Source organism: Lolium rigidum, chromosome 3 (genome assembly GCF_022539505.1).
Source record: "Lolium rigidum isolate FL_2022 chromosome 3, APGP_CSIRO_Lrig_0.1, whole genome shotgun sequence".
Classification (NCBI taxonomy): Eukaryota; Viridiplantae; Streptophyta; class Magnoliopsida; order Poales; family Poaceae; genus Lolium; species Lolium rigidum.
The window spans coordinates 58,000,573-58,018,123 of NC_061510.1; the positions used below are offsets into that span (position 1 = coordinate 58,000,573).

Consider the following 17,551-nt stretch of genomic DNA (forward strand, 5'->3'; position numbering starts at 1 on the left):
GCATAACAAGATTAAGTAAAGCGAGGTTTAATTTCAAAGAATTCTGCTGTAGTAGCGAGTGGAGCAATAGGTGTGCATAAGAAATCATTATTATTTGTGGTTGTGAAATCACACAACTTAGTATTTTCAGGGGTGGCCATTTTAGCAATAGTAAATAAAGCAAACTAGATAAAGTAAATGCAAGTAAACTATTTTTTTTGTGTTTTCGATATAGCAAACAAGATAACAAATAAAGTAAAACTAGCAACTAATTTTTTGTATTTTGATTTAGTGCAGCAAACAAAGTAGCAAATAAAACTAAGCAAGACAAAAACAAAGTAAAGAGATTGAGAAGTGGAGACTCCCCTTGCAGCGTGTCATGATCTCCCCGGCAACGGCGCCAGAAAATATGCTTGATGGCGTGTAACTCACATGTTCGTTGGGAACCCCAAGAGGAAGGTATGATGCGCACAGCAGCAAGTTTTCCCTCAGAAAGAAACCAAGGTTTATCGAACCAGGAGGAGCCAAGAAGCACGTTGAAGGTTGATGGCGGCGGGATGTAGTGTGGCGCAACACCAGGGATTCCGGCGCCAACGTGGAACCTGCACAACACAACCAAACTACTTTGCCCCAACGAAACAGTGAGGTTGTCAATCTCAGTCGGCTTGCTGTAACAAAGGATTAACCGTATTGTGTGGAAGATGATTGTTTGCGAGAAAACGAGTAGAACAAGTATTGCGATAGATTGTATTTCGATAAAGAGAATTGGACCGGGGTCCACAGTTCACTAGAGGTGTCTCTCCCATAAGATAAACAACATGTTGGGTGAACAAATTACAGTTGGGCAATTGACAAATAAAGAGAGCATGACAATGCACATACATATCATGATGAGTATAGTGAGATTTAATTGGGCATTACGACAAAGTACATAGACCGCCATCCAAGCTGCATCTATGCCTAAAAAGTCCACCTTCGAGGTTATCATCCGAACCCCCTCCGGTATTAAGTTGCAAAGAAACAGACAATTGCATTAAGTATGGTGCGTAATGTAATCAACAACTACATCCTTAGACATAGCATCAATGTTTTATCCCTAGTGGCAACAACACAACACAACCTTAGAACTTTCTGTCACTATCCCAGGTGTCAATGCAGGCATGAACCCACTATCGAGCATAAATACTCCCTCTTGGAGTTACTAGCATCAACTTGGCCAGAGCATACTAATAACGGAGAGCATGCAAGATCATAAACAACACATAGACATAACTTTGATAATCAACATAACAAGTATTCTCTATTCATCGGATCCCAACAAACGCAACATATAGGATTACAGATAGATGATCTTGATCATGATAGGCAGCTCACAAGATCCGACAATGATAGCACAATGGGGAGAAGACAACCATCTAGCTACTGCTATGGACCCATAGTCCGGGGGTAGACTACTCACACATCACACCGGAGGCGACCATGGCGGCGTAGAGTCCTCCGGGAGATGAATCCCCTCTCCGGCGAGGGTGCCGGAGGCGATCTCCTGGATCCCCCGAGATGGGATCGGCGGCGGCGGCGTCTCAGTAAGGTTTTCCGTATCGTGGCTCTCGGTACTGGGGGTATCGTCACGGAGGCTATTTGTAGGCGGAAGGGCAGGTTAGGATGGGGCACGAGGGGCCCACACCCTAGGTCGGCGCGGCCAGGGCTTGGGCCGCGCCGCCCTATGGTGTCGCCACCTCGTGGCCCCACTTCGTCTCCTCTTCGGACTTCGGAAGCTTCGTGGCAAAATAGGACCACTGGGCGTTGATTTCATCCAATTCGAGAATATTTCGTTACTAGGATTTACTGAAACCAAAAACGGCAGAAAACGACAATCGGCACTTCGGCATCTTGTTAATAGGTTAGTTCCAGAAAATGCACGAATATGATATAAAGTGTGCATAAAACATGTAGATAACATCAATAATGTGGCATGGAACATAAGAAATTATCGATACGTCGGAGACGTATCAACGTCTTGTGGATTGCTCCCCCATAATCCACCATGGGAGAGCTTCTTCTTCGGCACATCTTCACAAAACCATGAACACCATATGGATGGCAAGCTTCAAGCATATGATCTCTTCGGGTTGGCTCAGCTTGAACTTGCACTTCATTTCTTCATTCTTCATCATGTCGATGTCTTGAGATAACTTGAGGGCTCACTTCATCTTCATCTTCAAGACATACTTGACACTTGATATCCTTCATCAATTTCTTCTTATTGCAACCTTGAAGCCAACATATGGTTCAAGCATTGCCTATGGACAACTCCTACAAATATAACTCAAAGCAAATATTAGTCCATAGGGATTGTCATTAATTACCAAAACCACACATGGGGGCTGCATGCACTTTCAACGAGTAAGAGTCCAACTCAAAAACCTTCCTTATGGGCGAATCCTACTCAGGGTGGGACTCCCCCCTTTCCCGGGGCTGCATGCACTTTCAACGAGTAAGAGTCCAACTCAAAAACCTTCCTTATGGGCGAATCCTACTCAGGGTGGGACTCCCCCTTTCCCTTTGATGGTGGCCGGCCCCCTTAGGTGGAGTCCACCTGGGACTCCTCCTCCCTTTGGCTGGCCGGCCAAGGTTGGTGGAGTCCCTCCCTTCCATGGTGATTTTTTCCGGACTTTTCTAGAACCTTCTAGAACCTTCCATAAATAAACCAGATCATTTTCAAATTTAGAACATGACTTCCTATATATGAATCTTATTCTCCGGACCATTCCGGACCTCCTCGTGATGTCCTGGATCCCATCTGAGACTCCGAACAAACATTCGAACTCCATTCCATATTCCATATCTACTTAAAACGACATCAAACCTTAAGTGTGTCACCATACGGTTCGTGAACTATGCAGACATGGTTGAGACTTCTCTCCGACCAATAACCAATAGCGGGATCTGGAGATCCATAATGGCTCCCACATATTCAACGTTAACTTAGTGATCGATTGAACCATTTACATACGAAACTGATTCCCTTTGTCAGGCAATATTTTACTTGTCTGAGGTTTGATCATCGGTATCTCCATACCTTGTTCAATCCTCGTCTCCGACAAGTACTCTTTACTCGTACCGTGGTATGTCATCTCTTATGAACCATTCATATGCTTGCAAGCTAATCAGACGATATTCCACCGAGAGGGCCCAGAGTATATCTATCCGTCATCGGGATGGACAATACCCCACTCTTGATCCATATGTCTCAACTCATACTTTCTGAATACTTAATCCCACCTTTATAACCACCCATTTACGCAGTGGCGTTTGATGTAATCAAAGTACCCTTCCGGTATAAGTGATTTACATGATCTCATGGTCGAAGGACTAGGTAACTATGTATCGAAAGCTTATAGCAAATTGAACTTAATGACGTGATCTTATGCTACGCTTATTTGGGTGTGTGTCCATTATATCATTCATCTAATGACATAACCTTGTTATTAATAACATCCAATGTTCATGATCATGAAACCATGATCATCTATTAATCAACAAGCTAGTTATACAAGAGGCTTACTAGGGACTCCTTGTTGTTTACATAACACACATGTATCAATGTTTCAGTTAATACAATTATAACATGGTATGCAAACATTTATCATAAACACAAAGATATATAATAACCACTTTATTATTACCTCTTGGGCATATCTCCAACAGCTGTGAAGTGCCTTCTGCCGGTTTAGCTGTGGTAATGAAGTCAGCATTGGTCGGGAGACGTTCAATGCATTATTGCATCTGGCACTGAATAGTCGGATCCGCCCTGTTGCGGTTCATGATGATGCGCTTGCTTTCTTCTGTTTGACGTCTGACTTAGTACTGGAGGCTTTCGAGTTTCTAGATATGTTCATCGAGGATCCCGCACTCCAACTCTTTTTGTTGCACTTCCGTGAGAAGTGCCTTAGCTTTTTTTCGCTTCTAGTGCATCTGCATCGTTAGGTTGGACGGGAGTGTGGATTAAGGAGGTTTTTTTAGATCAACAGGGGTCACCCCCCCAGCTCCATTCCATTGAAAGAATCCAAAGTTTTATAGAAATGAAACCACAACCAAAGCTAAAACACAGATTATTCGATGGGGATTTTGGCTGCCATCCCAGCCAAATCCGAAATACCAGCAAAAAACCTGAGAAAGTTTCAAAACACAGTCTCGAAGACTGAACGATGACTAGAGAAAGTAAACTGAAGCCGACTAGTTCGATTACAGAATTAAGGAGGAAAACAGAACCATGGTCTAACAAGAAAGTTCCTTTTTCTTCGACACTTTGCTAGATCTTCTCCTCTTTTTTTTCTGGTTTTCTCTTCTCCACAGAGGTGATCAGGTGACCACATGGATCTTGTGGGATTCGCCAGGGTTGTCCAGGAGATAGGCCAGTGTCGCCCTTCTTTCGTAGCTCGAGTTCCAGGAAGAAATCCAGCTGAAGGAAGGTCATCTTACCCCACTGGGAGGCAGAGAGGAGCTTTTAAACTGGCTAGCAGCAGGTCCATGAACTAAGTGTTTCTTCCAGAATCTAGATCCTTGAAAGGTTTCATCCAGTCTCGAAGGAGAAAGAGAACCCTTCGCCACACCTGTTTCACATTTATCCAAGTAGTCTTATTAAACACAAGACTGTTCCTATTAAGCCATAATCCCCACAGAACAGCAGAAGAAGCAACATTAAAATGCATAATTTTTTTATTACAAAGCCATTTTGAAGCAATGGACTCAAAATTGTTAACATGCACTTCAAAAACTTCTTCAAACAGGTTCCAAATGGATTTAGCCACCACGCATTCAAACATAAGGGGTTGCACTGACTCAAATTAAGAGCACATCTCACAGTTCATGGGTTTGGGAATACCTCTAGCCCTCAGATTATCTTTAGTCAAGATCTTAATCTGAGAGAAAAGCCACAGGAAAACTTGGATCCTAGGAGGGATCTTTAGTTTCCATACAACAGGTAAATAAATAGGTGTAACACCCCTAAAATTGATAATAGCATAAAGAGAGCTGGAGGAATAAACCCAGATGGGTTATATTGCCAGATAAGTTGATCCTCATCCTGGGAAAAGGAAATGGTCTTAGCAATCTCTAGTAGCTCATACCATTGAGTCATCATGTCCTCAGTAAAGGTTCTTCTAAGAGTACCTCTGATTTCATGACCATCCCAAATGTCAAAGATAGTTTTGTTTTGTTGATTAGAAACGAAATATAAATCCCAAAATTGAGTGGCCAAGGGAGAATTACCAAACCAAATATCCTCCCAAAATTTTATGGATTTACCATTTCCCACATGCCATTTATACCCAAATTTCACTGCCTTAGATGCCCACATAACTCCTTTCCAAAGGTGGAAGGCTGGAGATCATGGCAGGACAGGATGTTTGGGTTTTTAGTATTATACTTAGCATCTAGAACCCTTCTCCACAGAGCCCCTTCACTCTGGATGTACCTCCTTCTTTTCGGTATGCATGTCGACGTCCTCTTGTCCCGGAGAGATGAGGCTAGTCCATCTGGCTTCGGCGTCTCAAGTCGGGGCGGCCTTTGGACCGGTATGACCAACAATGTTAGGCGGTTGTTCCTCGCCGTCATTATCCGAATGCACTGGTACTTCACTGCTATTGATCGTCTTATCGTGTATGGCTGCATAGACGCCCTGTCTTTGATGCGTTGGCTAAAGGAGCTGACTTCTTAGTCTTTAGCCACTGCATCATAGTCGAGTTTGCACCCGCCTGCAGAAAGGCTTCCCCCACCCTAGGGCTACCCCTTCCCCCAATATGGTCCTCTCTTCTCCCCCAATACAAGGAGGTGCAACCTCTCCCCTTGAAGCACACAATTTCGTCTCAGGTAGAAGGGTCCCTCTCTCTTTACCTCCCTCGCGGAGCTCTGATACGTCTCAAACGTATCCATAATTTCTTATGTTCCATGCTACTTTTATGATGATACTCACATGTTTTATACACATTATATGTCATTATTATGCATTTTCCGGCACTAACCTATTAACAAGATGCCGAAGAGCCAGTTGCTGTTTTCTGCTGTTTTTGGTTTCAGAAATCCTAGTAAGGAAATATTCTCGGAATTGGACGAAATCAACGCCCAGGGGCTTATTTTTTCACGAAGCTTCCAGAAGACCGAGGGAGAAACGAAGTGGGGCCACGGGGCGCCGCCACACTAGGGCGGCGCGGCCTAAGGGGGGCCCGCGTGGCCCTAGCGTGTGGGGCCCCCGTGACTCCTTCGACTCCGCCCTTCCGCCTACTTAAAGCCTTCGTCGCGAAACCCTCTGTACCGAGAGCCACGATACGGAAAACCTTCCAGAGACGCCGCCGTCGCCAATCCCATCTCGGGGGATTCAGGAGATCGCCTCCGGCACCCTGCCGGAGAGGGGAATCATCACCCGGAGGGCTCTTCATCGCCATGATCGCCTCCGGATCGATGTGTGAGTAGTTGACCCCTGGACTATGGGTCCATAGCAGTAGCTAGATGGTTGTCTTCTCCTCATTGTGCTATCATGTTAGATCTTGTGAGCTACCTATCATGGTCAAGATCATCTATCTGTAATGCTACATGTTGTGTTTGTTGGGATCCGATGAATATTGAATACTATGTCAAGTTGATTATCAATCTATCATATATGTTGTTTATGTTCTTGCATGCTCTCCGTTGCTAGTAGAGGCTCTGGCCAAGTTGATACTTGTAACTCCAAGAGGGAGTATTTATGCTCGATAGTGGGTTCATGCCTCCATTGAATGCAGGACGAGTGACGAGAAAGTTCTAAGGTTGTGGATGTCTTGTTGCCACTAGGGATAAAACATCGATGCTTTGTCTAAGGATATTTGTGTTGATTACATTACGCACCATACTTAATGCAATTGTCTCGTTGTTTGCAACTTAATACCGGAAGGGGTTCGGATGATAACACGAAAGTGGACTTTTTAGGCATAGATGCATGCTTGGATAGCGGTCTATGTACTTTGTCGTAATGCCCTGATTAAATCTCATAGTACTCATCATGATATATGTATGTGCATTGTTATGTCTTCTTTATTTGTCAATTGCCCAACTGTAATTCATTCACCCAACATGCTATTTATCTTATGGGAGAGACACCACTAGTGAGCTGTGGACCCCGGTCCATTCTTTACATCCGAAATACAATCTATCGCAATTGTTCTTTACTTGTTCTTCGCAAGCAAACATCATCTTCCACACTATACAATTAATCCTTTGTTTACGACAAGCCGGTGAGATTGACAACCTCACTGTTACGTTGGGGCAAAGTACTTTGATTGTGTTGTGCAGGTTCCACGTTGGCTCCGGAATCCCTGGTGTTGCGCCGCACTACACTTTGCCGCCATCAACCTTCAACGTGCTTCTTGGCTCCTACTGGTTCAATAAATGTTGGTTTCTTACTGAGGAAAAACTTGCTACTGTACACATCACACCTTCCTCTTGAGGTTCCCAACGGACGTGTGTTAACTGCACGCATCAAGCTCTCCACCTACGCCTAAAGGCTAGAATACTCACTCCGTGAGCGCAACCACTTCACGACGGGACACCGACGTATCGATTCATTGTATGTGCGGGTACCTAGGAGGGGTCAACCTTTCAATCCCATGAGCAAAGAGGAGATACAATCTTCGTGGCTGGGTGGGATACCCCTATCTGCGGGGATCTCCGCGTTCACAAGCTCTTCCGCACTCGCTTGGTGAGATCATCTGGATCCAATCTTTTGCTTGCATCTTCATATAGCCGATACTATTTGTCCAAACTATTTTCTCGGCGGCATTCACATCCAAGAGGACGGATTTGGTCTAGAGGGCTTGATTAGCTGGAGATTTTCTTTTTTAATGGGAGAATTAATATGCACAAGAGACCCAGCACATGCCCATCGCTTACCCCTTCGACAGTGGGGCCTATGCCATGAACAAGGAGGAGATATATTCCCCGCAACTGGGAGGTATATACTCCTAGATGCGGGGATCGTTGCATTGAGAAGGTCTTTCGCACTCGATTGGTGAGTTCATCTAGTTCTAATCTTTCGCTTGCATCTTGATAGATTTGATCTTGGTGTTTTCATAGGATTTTTTCTGTCTACGATAGGTGCTCTTGTTAATGCGAAAAGTGAGCTAATTTAAGTACATAATCTTTACTCGATGAGGATGAACGCCCTCGCGGGGGATGGATACAAGAGGAAAATTCAAAACAAATTGAGCCCCTCTGGTAGGTGTTCCACATGGAGGCTGAAGTTTTAGGGGATGTGCTAGGCAGGGAAAACACCCTGGCAACCCCTAAATAAAACTTATAAGGTTGCGGCAGTGGAGGAGAAGAATAGGAAGAGAAACAACCCAGACTCCCATCGCGAGATCCCACGACCCAGCCTCCCAGACTCTCAGCCCTAACCGCCGCCGCCGCCGGTAGCGCCTCCGGGGCAAAGACCCACGGGGCGTGGCGGCGGCGGGGGCCCTTCCTCGTCGTCGCATGGTGGACGGCGGCCGGATCTCCCCTCCTCGAGCATGGCGGACGCACAGATGGGATGGGTGGCGGCGGCCTGCGCTGCGCCGCCTTCTCCCGTCGGCTTCCCATGGTGGATCGGCCGGCGCGGTTGATGGGCGGCGGCGGTCTGCGCTGCGCTCCCTCCTCCCGTCGGCTCTCCGCAGCACTCCGGCAGGGGCTGGTGGTGGGCGGCGGCCAGGCCCATGGCCTGCGCCAATTTCCCCCCGCCTCTCGCCGGTGAGTGGAGGCGATCTTGGGCTTCACCCGCGACACGAGGTCGCCGGGGCGGCAGCCTTGGGTACGACGGTGGAGGTGGCCCTCTTCTTCGCCGGAGAGGGTCGGCCTGCGGTTGGTGGTGGTGGATCTATCGATCTATCACCGCGTTCGGCGGCGAGATGGAGATGCTTGGAAGCCGGCGACGGAGTCGCCGGTGGAGGAGTTGGAGTGGCCATCCCGGGATGGTCGCCGACGTGGGGGTCCGACCTGAATAAAGGATGTGGTCCTAGGGTCTCTCTTGCGTGAAGAGGAAGACCTACCGGAGGCCTGGACTCGTGATCTAGTCGGAGTGTTGAGTTCCGGAAGGCTCCGCCGGCGAATGTAACAGTGCTTTATGCCTGGAGTTTGCTGGGATCGGTGGTATTCGGTCGTGCGCACCCATGCTTTTATTCCGACCGATTGGTTCTGGAGGGAGCGGCGCGAAGCTCTTTTTCGTGTTGACATCAAGTGACTATGGATCCATGATGAAAGTCGGAAGAAGAGAAGTTCATGAAGGCCGGAGGGAGGACTAGCTAAGGGAGGTTCAAGTCTCCGCGCTGTTGAGGGACTTGCTTGGTGTTCGGGCTTCACAACAGCGGTATGATAGTGGGGGCGACAACACGGGTGAAGTTCGAGTCCTACCTTTCGGGGTGAAAACCCAAGGTACGGCCTTAGCTTGGTTGTGCTCGGCAATGACCTTGTTGGAGGCATTGTTTTGAGAGTGGGGATTATCTTCGGGGTGAAAATCTAAGATCGTTGATCGGGCGACGACGGTGTTAGAGCACTTGTTCCCTTCTTGGAGGCGTCGTTTTTGGAGAGTACGTATTTCAGGTGTTGTCTTGGCGGTGGATGTATTGTTGTTGTTAGGCCCGAGATCTTCGTAGCGGGACTTTTGTTTCTTAGTTTTCTTTTCCTTTTTTTTTGGCTGTGTGCATCCGTAGTGCCATTAGGGCGGTGCGTTGTTGCAGAGGCTGGGTGTAATTGGTATCTTTTTGATATTAATATATTCCCTTTATCGAAAAAAATAAAACTTATAATGGCTCTGCCCCTAAAACCCCTGCTTTATTAGGTCATGCTTTCCAGTGACTTCTAGAGTTGCTCTGATACGTCGCCACACTTCTCATGCTGCCAAACAATACAACTTAAAGCGCAATGTCCAAAAAAGTGTGAAAGCCCCATCTGATCCCATCGTCATCGTCAAACTCAAATCCAAAATTTCGTCTCGTCTCACCTGCGCGGAGACGACTCGAGGCCGTGCGCAATGGTCGAGAGCCGGGGGCCAGTCCAAACGGCACAAGGCTGTATGCATGTATCTATCGTTTGGTCTGGGTCGATCGGTGCGTGCGTGCACGGGTGACGTCGGATTCGGAAGCTACTGCCGTGCTTCACCCGCGCCGGCTCGATCGTAGGTTTCGTTCGGCACGGCAGCTGTGAGGTGTCCTCCTCCGGAGCTGCCTTCACTCACTCGCCCCCGCGCGCGACTCGCGACCTATATCTACCACCTCCTCTCCATTCATCGTCTCCCACCGCCCGCGCTTCTCCCTCACCTCCTCTCCTCTCCTGCTCCTGTGATCCCAGTTCCCAGCCGTGAGCGCAGTGCAGACGACATCGATCGCCGCCCCGGCCGGCTACATCGATCGTCCACCACGTTCTTGGTCCCCCTCCTCCGCGAGAGCTCTGCTCCAGCTGGTAATGCCCTGGCCTCCTCCTCCTCTGATATTTTCCTCGCCATTTTTAGACCAGAGAACATGCACACCTCCCAGATTTTCCTGAAAAAAAGACAAGGTTCAGATTAATTGCGGTGGAGCGTTGATCCTAGATCAATGGAAGATATGATTCGCCAAGAGGGAGATCGAGACAGACAGACACCCCCTAGCTGCTAGCTCAACCTCGCCGGAACAGAACCACCTGCCTATCGCTATTCGCTACCAGGATGCAGAGCAGACAAAATATACCGGGCATATTTGCCTGTTTATTTGTCATTGTTAGACCACCACAGGCACTGGCGCTGCAGAAAATGATCTGATCACGATTCCATCTTTGCTACATGCAGGGTTGGTGACGGCGACGACGGCTTCCCCAGGTGCTCGTCCACTCCGCCTTTCTCCGCGGCGCCGCCGCTAACCACCGGTGGATGCAGCGTATCTCCTCCGATTTTCTCCTCTGGAAGAGCTCCCGATAGGCAGCGGCTAATCAACCAACTGCAACGCCTGCCGTACGGGGACGGGGTCTTCAGAAATCAGAGCAGGTCTCTTCTGAAGTGTGATCGAGTCTCCTCTCCGAGATGGCCAAGATCGGCTGCTTCTGCGCTCTGCTCGGCGGCAGCAGGAAGAAATCAAAGGTCAGTACAGCACAGTAGCGGTCTCGCTTCTTAATTATCCAGCGGCAGTGTGTTTGAAAGATATTGGAAATCTTCTGCTGATTAGTTGGTAGAACCGGCACGCTTGTCACGTGTTTGCACTGTTGTTGGATTATAAAAATAATTGACTAGTAATAAGCTCGTGTAGCTGATCCGTCGTCCATGGCGTGTTCGCAGGACGCGAAGAAGGTGCCGTACGGCAAAAGGGCCAACGGACACGACTGGCAGAAGGTGAAACCGGTGGAGTCCATGGACGGGACGGACGCCGGGCCTCCCGTCGTCTGCAAAGGCGGCAGCGTTGACGGCGCGCCGGCACGCGACACGAAGGTTGCCGCCGCTGAGACAGCCGCGGAGGTGGCACGTGGAGGTCGTGACGGCGACAAGGCGCCGACGGCGAGGGTCCTACCTGACGTCGGCCTCGTCGTAGGCACGGGCAGTGCTGCCGCGGACTCGTCCGGCTGCAGCAGTGACGGCGGCGACAAGGATGCTAACAGCGCCGCCGCACCAGACGAGGTGATCATGCCCCACGCCCTTGATCGCGAGCTGCCGAACACTCCACTGAGGCTGCAACGCTCGTGCTCCAACATCGAGACGGCGAGGTCGGGCTGGAAGGCGCTCGACGACACGCTGGCGCCTGCGAAGTCACGCTCGCACGAGGACCTGGTGGCCCTGCCCGCCGGCAGCCTGCTCGCCAGCCCCGACGCCAACGGCGAGGCGGGCGGCGCTAGCCCGGCGTCGTCGGTGAGGACGACGTGCAGCGCGGACCGCGTGATGCTGAGGAGGCGGTCGTCGAGCCAGGTGCTCCCGTCGCGGAGCCGGAAGCTCTGGTGGAGCCTGTTCCTGTGGAGCCACCGCAACCTGCACCGCGCGGCCATGTCTTCATCGCCGCGGCCGCCCACAGACACAAACGACAACGACGACGGGCGCCGCTCCCACCAGCGGCACGACGGGTACACGTCCGACACGGTCGGGTCCAAGAAGAGCAGCAAGGAGATCGTCTCCCCCGCGGAGGACGAGCCAGCCCGGGCGATCCTGAGCCAGTGGGTGGCGTTCTCGGCGGAAGCCTCGTCGTCGCTGGACCGCGTCAGCGCGTGGGTGAGCAGCTCGTTGATCCACGCCGAGGACGACGAAGACGGCATCGTGGAGGTCGGGGAGTCGTCCGGGACGACGAAGTGGCACGCCCAGGCGGTGCCAGCACGGCGGCGCAGCAGCCCGGCGAACGAGGCGGCCGTCCAGGCGGCGAGCAGCGTCGTGCAGACGCTCAACGCGTTCTCGACGGTGGCGCACGTGTCAGGCATGGGGCTCAAGGTCGTCCCCGTGATCTCCGCCTTCTCCAGCCTCCGGGCCGTGAACCTCTCCGGCAACCTCATCGGTAAACTACACTACATTCTTACTCGTGATCGGAGGCAATAACATTCCTGTCCTAATCTAATCCAGATCGTTGGTTAATGTTGGCAGCTCACATCGCGGCTGGATCGTTGCCCAGGGGCCTGCACGCGCTGGACCTGTCGAGGAACAACATTGGCAGCATCGAGGGCCTGCGGGAGCTGACGAGGCTGCGCGTGCTCAGCCTCAGCTACAACCGGATCTCGCGCATCGGCCATGGTAAACCACCCACCCATTTCCTCCCTCGGCAACCAAACATTTCATCAGTTAATTTCGCATTCATGTGGTACCCCTTCTGGTGAAACCCTGGGCTCGCAAAACCCTATCTTGTTCATGGTTCAGTGTCCTTCTCCATGGCTGGCATTACTGCTGCTGCTAGTATTCAGATTTTGGCCCTTGCTAGGTAGGAGGAGTACGTGGTAGTAGGATGGTCCAAAGTTCAGGCTTTTAGCCGTGCACAGCAATTCGACAGGGGAGAGTCGTGTCATCCATCCTGGGAAAAAGCTTTTAGCTCCTGGTAGACGCCCAGCCCCAACAGGAGTTCCCATGTCTCGCCTTCACCTGGCCGCGCACGCGCAGGACACAACCTGAAGGTCATCTCGCGTCCGTCCTGCTTTCCGGTTCGTAGTTTTCGATGTTCCTCGCGACGGCGCAGCTAATATGTACCTGGTCAGTACTCAGTACCGATCGTGTTGGATCCGTCGCAGCTTTCCTTGTTCCCTACTAGACTGCTGCTAGACACTAGACATGCGATGCGTGACTGGATGCCACACCGGCCGTCGGTGAGCAGCTAGCTGGTCCAACTGGTCACCACGTACGTACTCCTTAAATGGCCTCGTCTGCGTCCGGCGTCCATGTCCTTGTTTGCTGCAAGACGGCAAAATACGATGGTCACTCATCGCCAGCCTTAAATTTCACCAAACGCCGTATAAAAGCTTGTCTAAAAGCTTTTTTTTACATACTACTTGTCTAAAACCTTCTTCTTAATCAATGAAAATGGCAAAGTTTTTTATCTTGTTTTTCCATAAAAAAAATAAGGTTACCTGAATCGGACGCATGTCATTCTGTCAATCTTGTACTGTAACCAAATCAGGATTCAAAGAAACTGACCAGCCCGCGTGCTCTATTTTGCTGAACAATTCAGGGCTGTCGAGCTGCACGGCGATCAGGGAGCTCTACCTGGCCGGGAACAAGATCAGCGACGTGGAGGGGCTGCACCGCCTGCTGAAGCTGGCGGTCCTGGACGTGAGCTTCAACAGGATCACCACGGCCAAGGGCCTCGGCCAGCTCGTCGCCAACTACAACTCCCTCCGGGCGCTCAACATCCTCGGCAACCCCGTGCAGGCCAACGTCGGCGAGGAGACGCTCCGCAAGGCGGTGTCGGGCCTCCTGCCGCGGCTCGAGTACCTCAACAAGCAGGCAGTGAAGCCGCTGCGTGCAAGTGAGGCGGCCAAGGACAGCGTCGCCAAGGCGGCGCTCGGGAACAGCCGCTGGAGCTCGCGGAGGCGGGCGTCGTCGCGCCGGTCCAGCCTCAGCCCCGGCTCGTCGTCGAAGAGGGCTGGGAGCAGCAGCAGGAGCAGGTCCAAGAGCAGCAGCAGCAGGGTTCAGAGCTCCAGCGTCACAAGGAGGTGACACGATCAGGCGGTATAAACAGTGTTACATTGACACTGGACTTGGAGGGCGCTGAGATTCAGAGAAATGGCATGTGCTGGAAAATGCAATCCTGCTATATCAGACGGGCACTTGCAAAAGAAATCAAGCGATTCCTGATGAACCCGAACTGATTGAGGAAAGAAGAGGCATGCAATCAGTAGTCAGGAGGTACATGCATCTCCCGGTTGCGAGATTTGTTAATAGGGCAATGCTGTGATATCGACAGTGTACTTGAGAAGGAAGTGCAATTCAGGTGATTCCTGATGAAACCAAAATGATTCAGGAAAGAAGAGGCGTGCAATCAGTAGTCAGGAGGTACATGCATCCGAGGGTTGCGAGATTGTAGTAGTGTAGTGTAGTCTATTGCGGTTTGGGGGCAAAACTCAATACGAGGCTTTGGCTTGTTTGATCTTTCGCGCACACATTAGTACAGTGTTTGATGAAATCGAAATGATTCAGGAAAGCTGTGTACTTGGGGGACAAAAGTGTATTTGATCTTTTCGCGCAACCTGTGTCTGAATTTATCTTGCTATGTTATACACATTTACTACTATGCTGAATTGCTGATTACTACCAAGGTATCCCTCACCTAATAAAATATGTGTAGCCCGATATCAACCACACCAGACATGCCAAGGGATGAAAATAGTATGGAATCTTTCCGTCAATTCGGCGGCAAAAAGAAACCAATATCTAAAAAAAAGGAATTTTGTGGAAATGGATTTTTTCTGCGGAAGTGGAATATGTATGGCTCAAAGGGGGCCTTTTAGTTCCGATGAACATTGGAGGGCCTTTTATGTTGGTTTTTCGATAATATATGCTACATATTCGTTTTGGGGGTTTCTATATTTGTTTTGTTTCAGCAAAAACAATGTGAAAAACAAGTATGGTACACTTAGTTCAGTTCTTTCCAGCTCCGTTTTCATCCATGCAACCATCATTGTACGTTTTCTCATGAACGGTGAAGATTTGTTGTACCGTAGATTCGTAGTGCTCCCTGTATTGATGCAAAAAAGAAACAAGATAACAAAATATAAATCAATCGAGTTTGTAACAAAAAAAATTAACAATTGATCTAAAAAAAAATTAACTTCATCGATTCTTACTTAATGTCAAGTGAAGGAAGAAAAGCTCATGCAAAAAAAAAAAAAAAATACATACTCGTGCAACATGTGGTCTTGTTTATTATTCCTACTATCTCGTATCTGAAAAAGTTGAGATGCTTATTTGATACAGAGGGAGTAGCACTTAATAAAGGCTTGCTTCACAAAAAGTCATTTTGGATCCTCGGCACCCTAGTTCTCTCATCGTATTCAAAAAGTCGAAAATTATATTTTTCTGTTTAAAAAAATTATGTATCAAATTTCTAAAAGGACCTGATGATGTATCCCACTAACGTACAAAATCTCAATTACAAATGTTTTCTTTTCTGAGCTACACAAAAATGACAAAGTCTGATTTCTTTTCGAAGATTTGAATTACTATACTCACTCAGATCTACGAATTTATTATTCTTGTGTAGCTCAAAATACACATATTTCCAGTTGAAATTGTACACATTTGTGGGGGTTTTGGCTATATCGTAATTTATTTTCAGATTTTTTTGAAACTTAGAAATATGATTTTCAATTACTTTAAAAAAGGATCACGGGTGCACATGTGCACCAAATTTCTATCCCATGCTTCGTCATTTTCTTACAAAATAACTTGAAAATGGATATACGTTTCTCCGTCTTCAATTTTCTTGGGTAATTCTCGGGTTTTAGCTTCAAATAATTCGTTATTTGGATCATGCAAGGTCATTTTTAAGGAATCTTCCCCATTGCGGTTGTGTTGGAGTCGTCCTGGTGTGTACCTAATGCCTTCTTCGACGATGTTCGCTAATATGGATCTCCATCTTCAATGTGCCGTCAAAACTTGGTATATATAAGCGCCATTCGGATCATTCGAAGCTGTAAGAGCAAACTTTAAATCCCAAGTTTTGTGTGTTTGATGACAACACTTGAGATATCTCACCGTGTGCCTTGAGTATCATTGTTAGATTTGCAAGAGCACGGTGACCTCGCCGGACGCGTCAAGATCGGAAGACTGAAGCGTAGTTGATAGGTTTTCTGGTTTTGTGTGTGTTTAGCGAGGTGACATGGTTGGAGAGAAAAAGGGAAGAAAACCAGATTTAGCCAGGCCGGTACTACCGGTACCTGTAGCGGTAGTACCGCTACCCCTATAGGTACCGCCTCACGGTACCGCTCTGAGTTCTGCGCTGGATTTGTCCCTCAGTACAAGTTACGGTACCTCTGCGGTACCGGGTGCGGTAGTACCGCTCACGAGCGGTAGTACCGCCCATGGTACCGGCCAGGTACCGTAACAAGTTACGGTCGTACCGCCCTGGTACCGTCCTGGTACCGCTTCGAGTCCAGTAAGGTTTGGACCCTGTTGCGGTACCTTGAGTGGTACCTCGAACGGTAGTACCGCTCTGCGTCCTTTGACCAGATCTGGGAGGATTTCGAACTCAGAGCGGTAGTACCGCTTCCCAAAAGCGGTAGTACCGCTTAGGCAAAATCTGGACATAACGGTTGGATTTGGAGGAGCCTATTTAAGGGCTCCTTTGTGACGCCCCGGAACCGGTACCATGAGGATCCCAGCGAACCCGCCGAAATCCGCACGATATCGATTCCGACACGCCCTCCGACACGACTGTGCGACGATTCACACACGTGATGCCAGAGGAATTAACACGAGCGGTAACATTACAACAGGATTACAATAGAGCCCACAAGAAACATATATTACAACAACGACTTCGACGAGTCAAGATACAAATATACAATACAAAGATCCGAATCATACAGAAGATCGAATACGTCCGAGTACGGACAAGATACAAATTGGACTAAGAGTCCTGAAGATAACCAGTGGCGTCCATAACCCCGCCTGAGCCAAGCCGGAAGGGTAACCTTGCTAACGTCGTCATCTCGTACCTGTCAAAGTCGGGCCATCGGTTGCCGACAAAAGGGAGGAAGCAAAAGAGAAAGAGGAAAGGCGAGAGTAAGTACCAAGGAACGAACTCCGGCACGTACTTAGCGAGACTAGAAATGGCTATGCTCGCCGAGCGAGTATATATATATCGCCTGGGGCTATATGGTAGGTTTAGCGGCAGCAAAACTATAACCAATAGAGACACACTACAACATCCGTCTACTCAGATAAGATAAAAGAGCGCATAAGGTAACAGATAAAATACTACACAAGCATAACCCAGCCGATTACACATATCGCCTCCAACAATTGCGAAGAGGCAATGTAAAAGGCACTCAACGGTGGACAAGTTTTATTAGGTATCGGTTGTAGTAATGCTATATTACTACGCAAGTTATTAGCAGATTATTAGCAATAAGTTAA

At 48.8% G+C, this 17,551-nt stretch overlaps 1 protein-coding gene across 1 annotated transcript; it reads left to right on the top strand.

The window, feature by feature from the left end:
- The first annotated feature begins 10,986 nt into the window (after positions 1-10,986).
- LOC124694880 lies at positions 10,987-14,660 on the top strand. The gene is made up of 4 exons (XM_047227809.1): positions 10,987-11,095; positions 11,291-12,485; positions 12,572-12,718; positions 13,644-14,660. Exons 1-4 carry the CDS (start codon positions 11,039-11,041, stop codon positions 14,129-14,131), a joined length of 1,887 nt encoding a protein of 628 aa, XP_047083765.1. The 5' UTR covers positions 10,987-11,038; the 3' UTR covers positions 14,132-14,660.
- Positions 14,661-17,551: the final 2,891 nt, after the last annotated feature.

Coding starts and splice junctions, on each gene's coding strand:
- LOC124694880 (XM_047227809.1), top strand. CDS start 11,039: ATGGCCAAGATCGGCTGCTTCTGCGCTCTGCTCGGCGGCAGCAGGAAG. Junction 11,096..11,290: donor GCAGCAGGAAGAAATCAAAG/GTCAGTACAGCA, acceptor GCGTGTTCGCAG/GACGCGAAGAAGGTGCCGTA. Junction 12,719..13,643: donor GATCTCGCGCATCGGCCATG/GTAAACCACCCA, acceptor TGAACAATTCAG/GGCTGTCGAGCTGCACGGCG.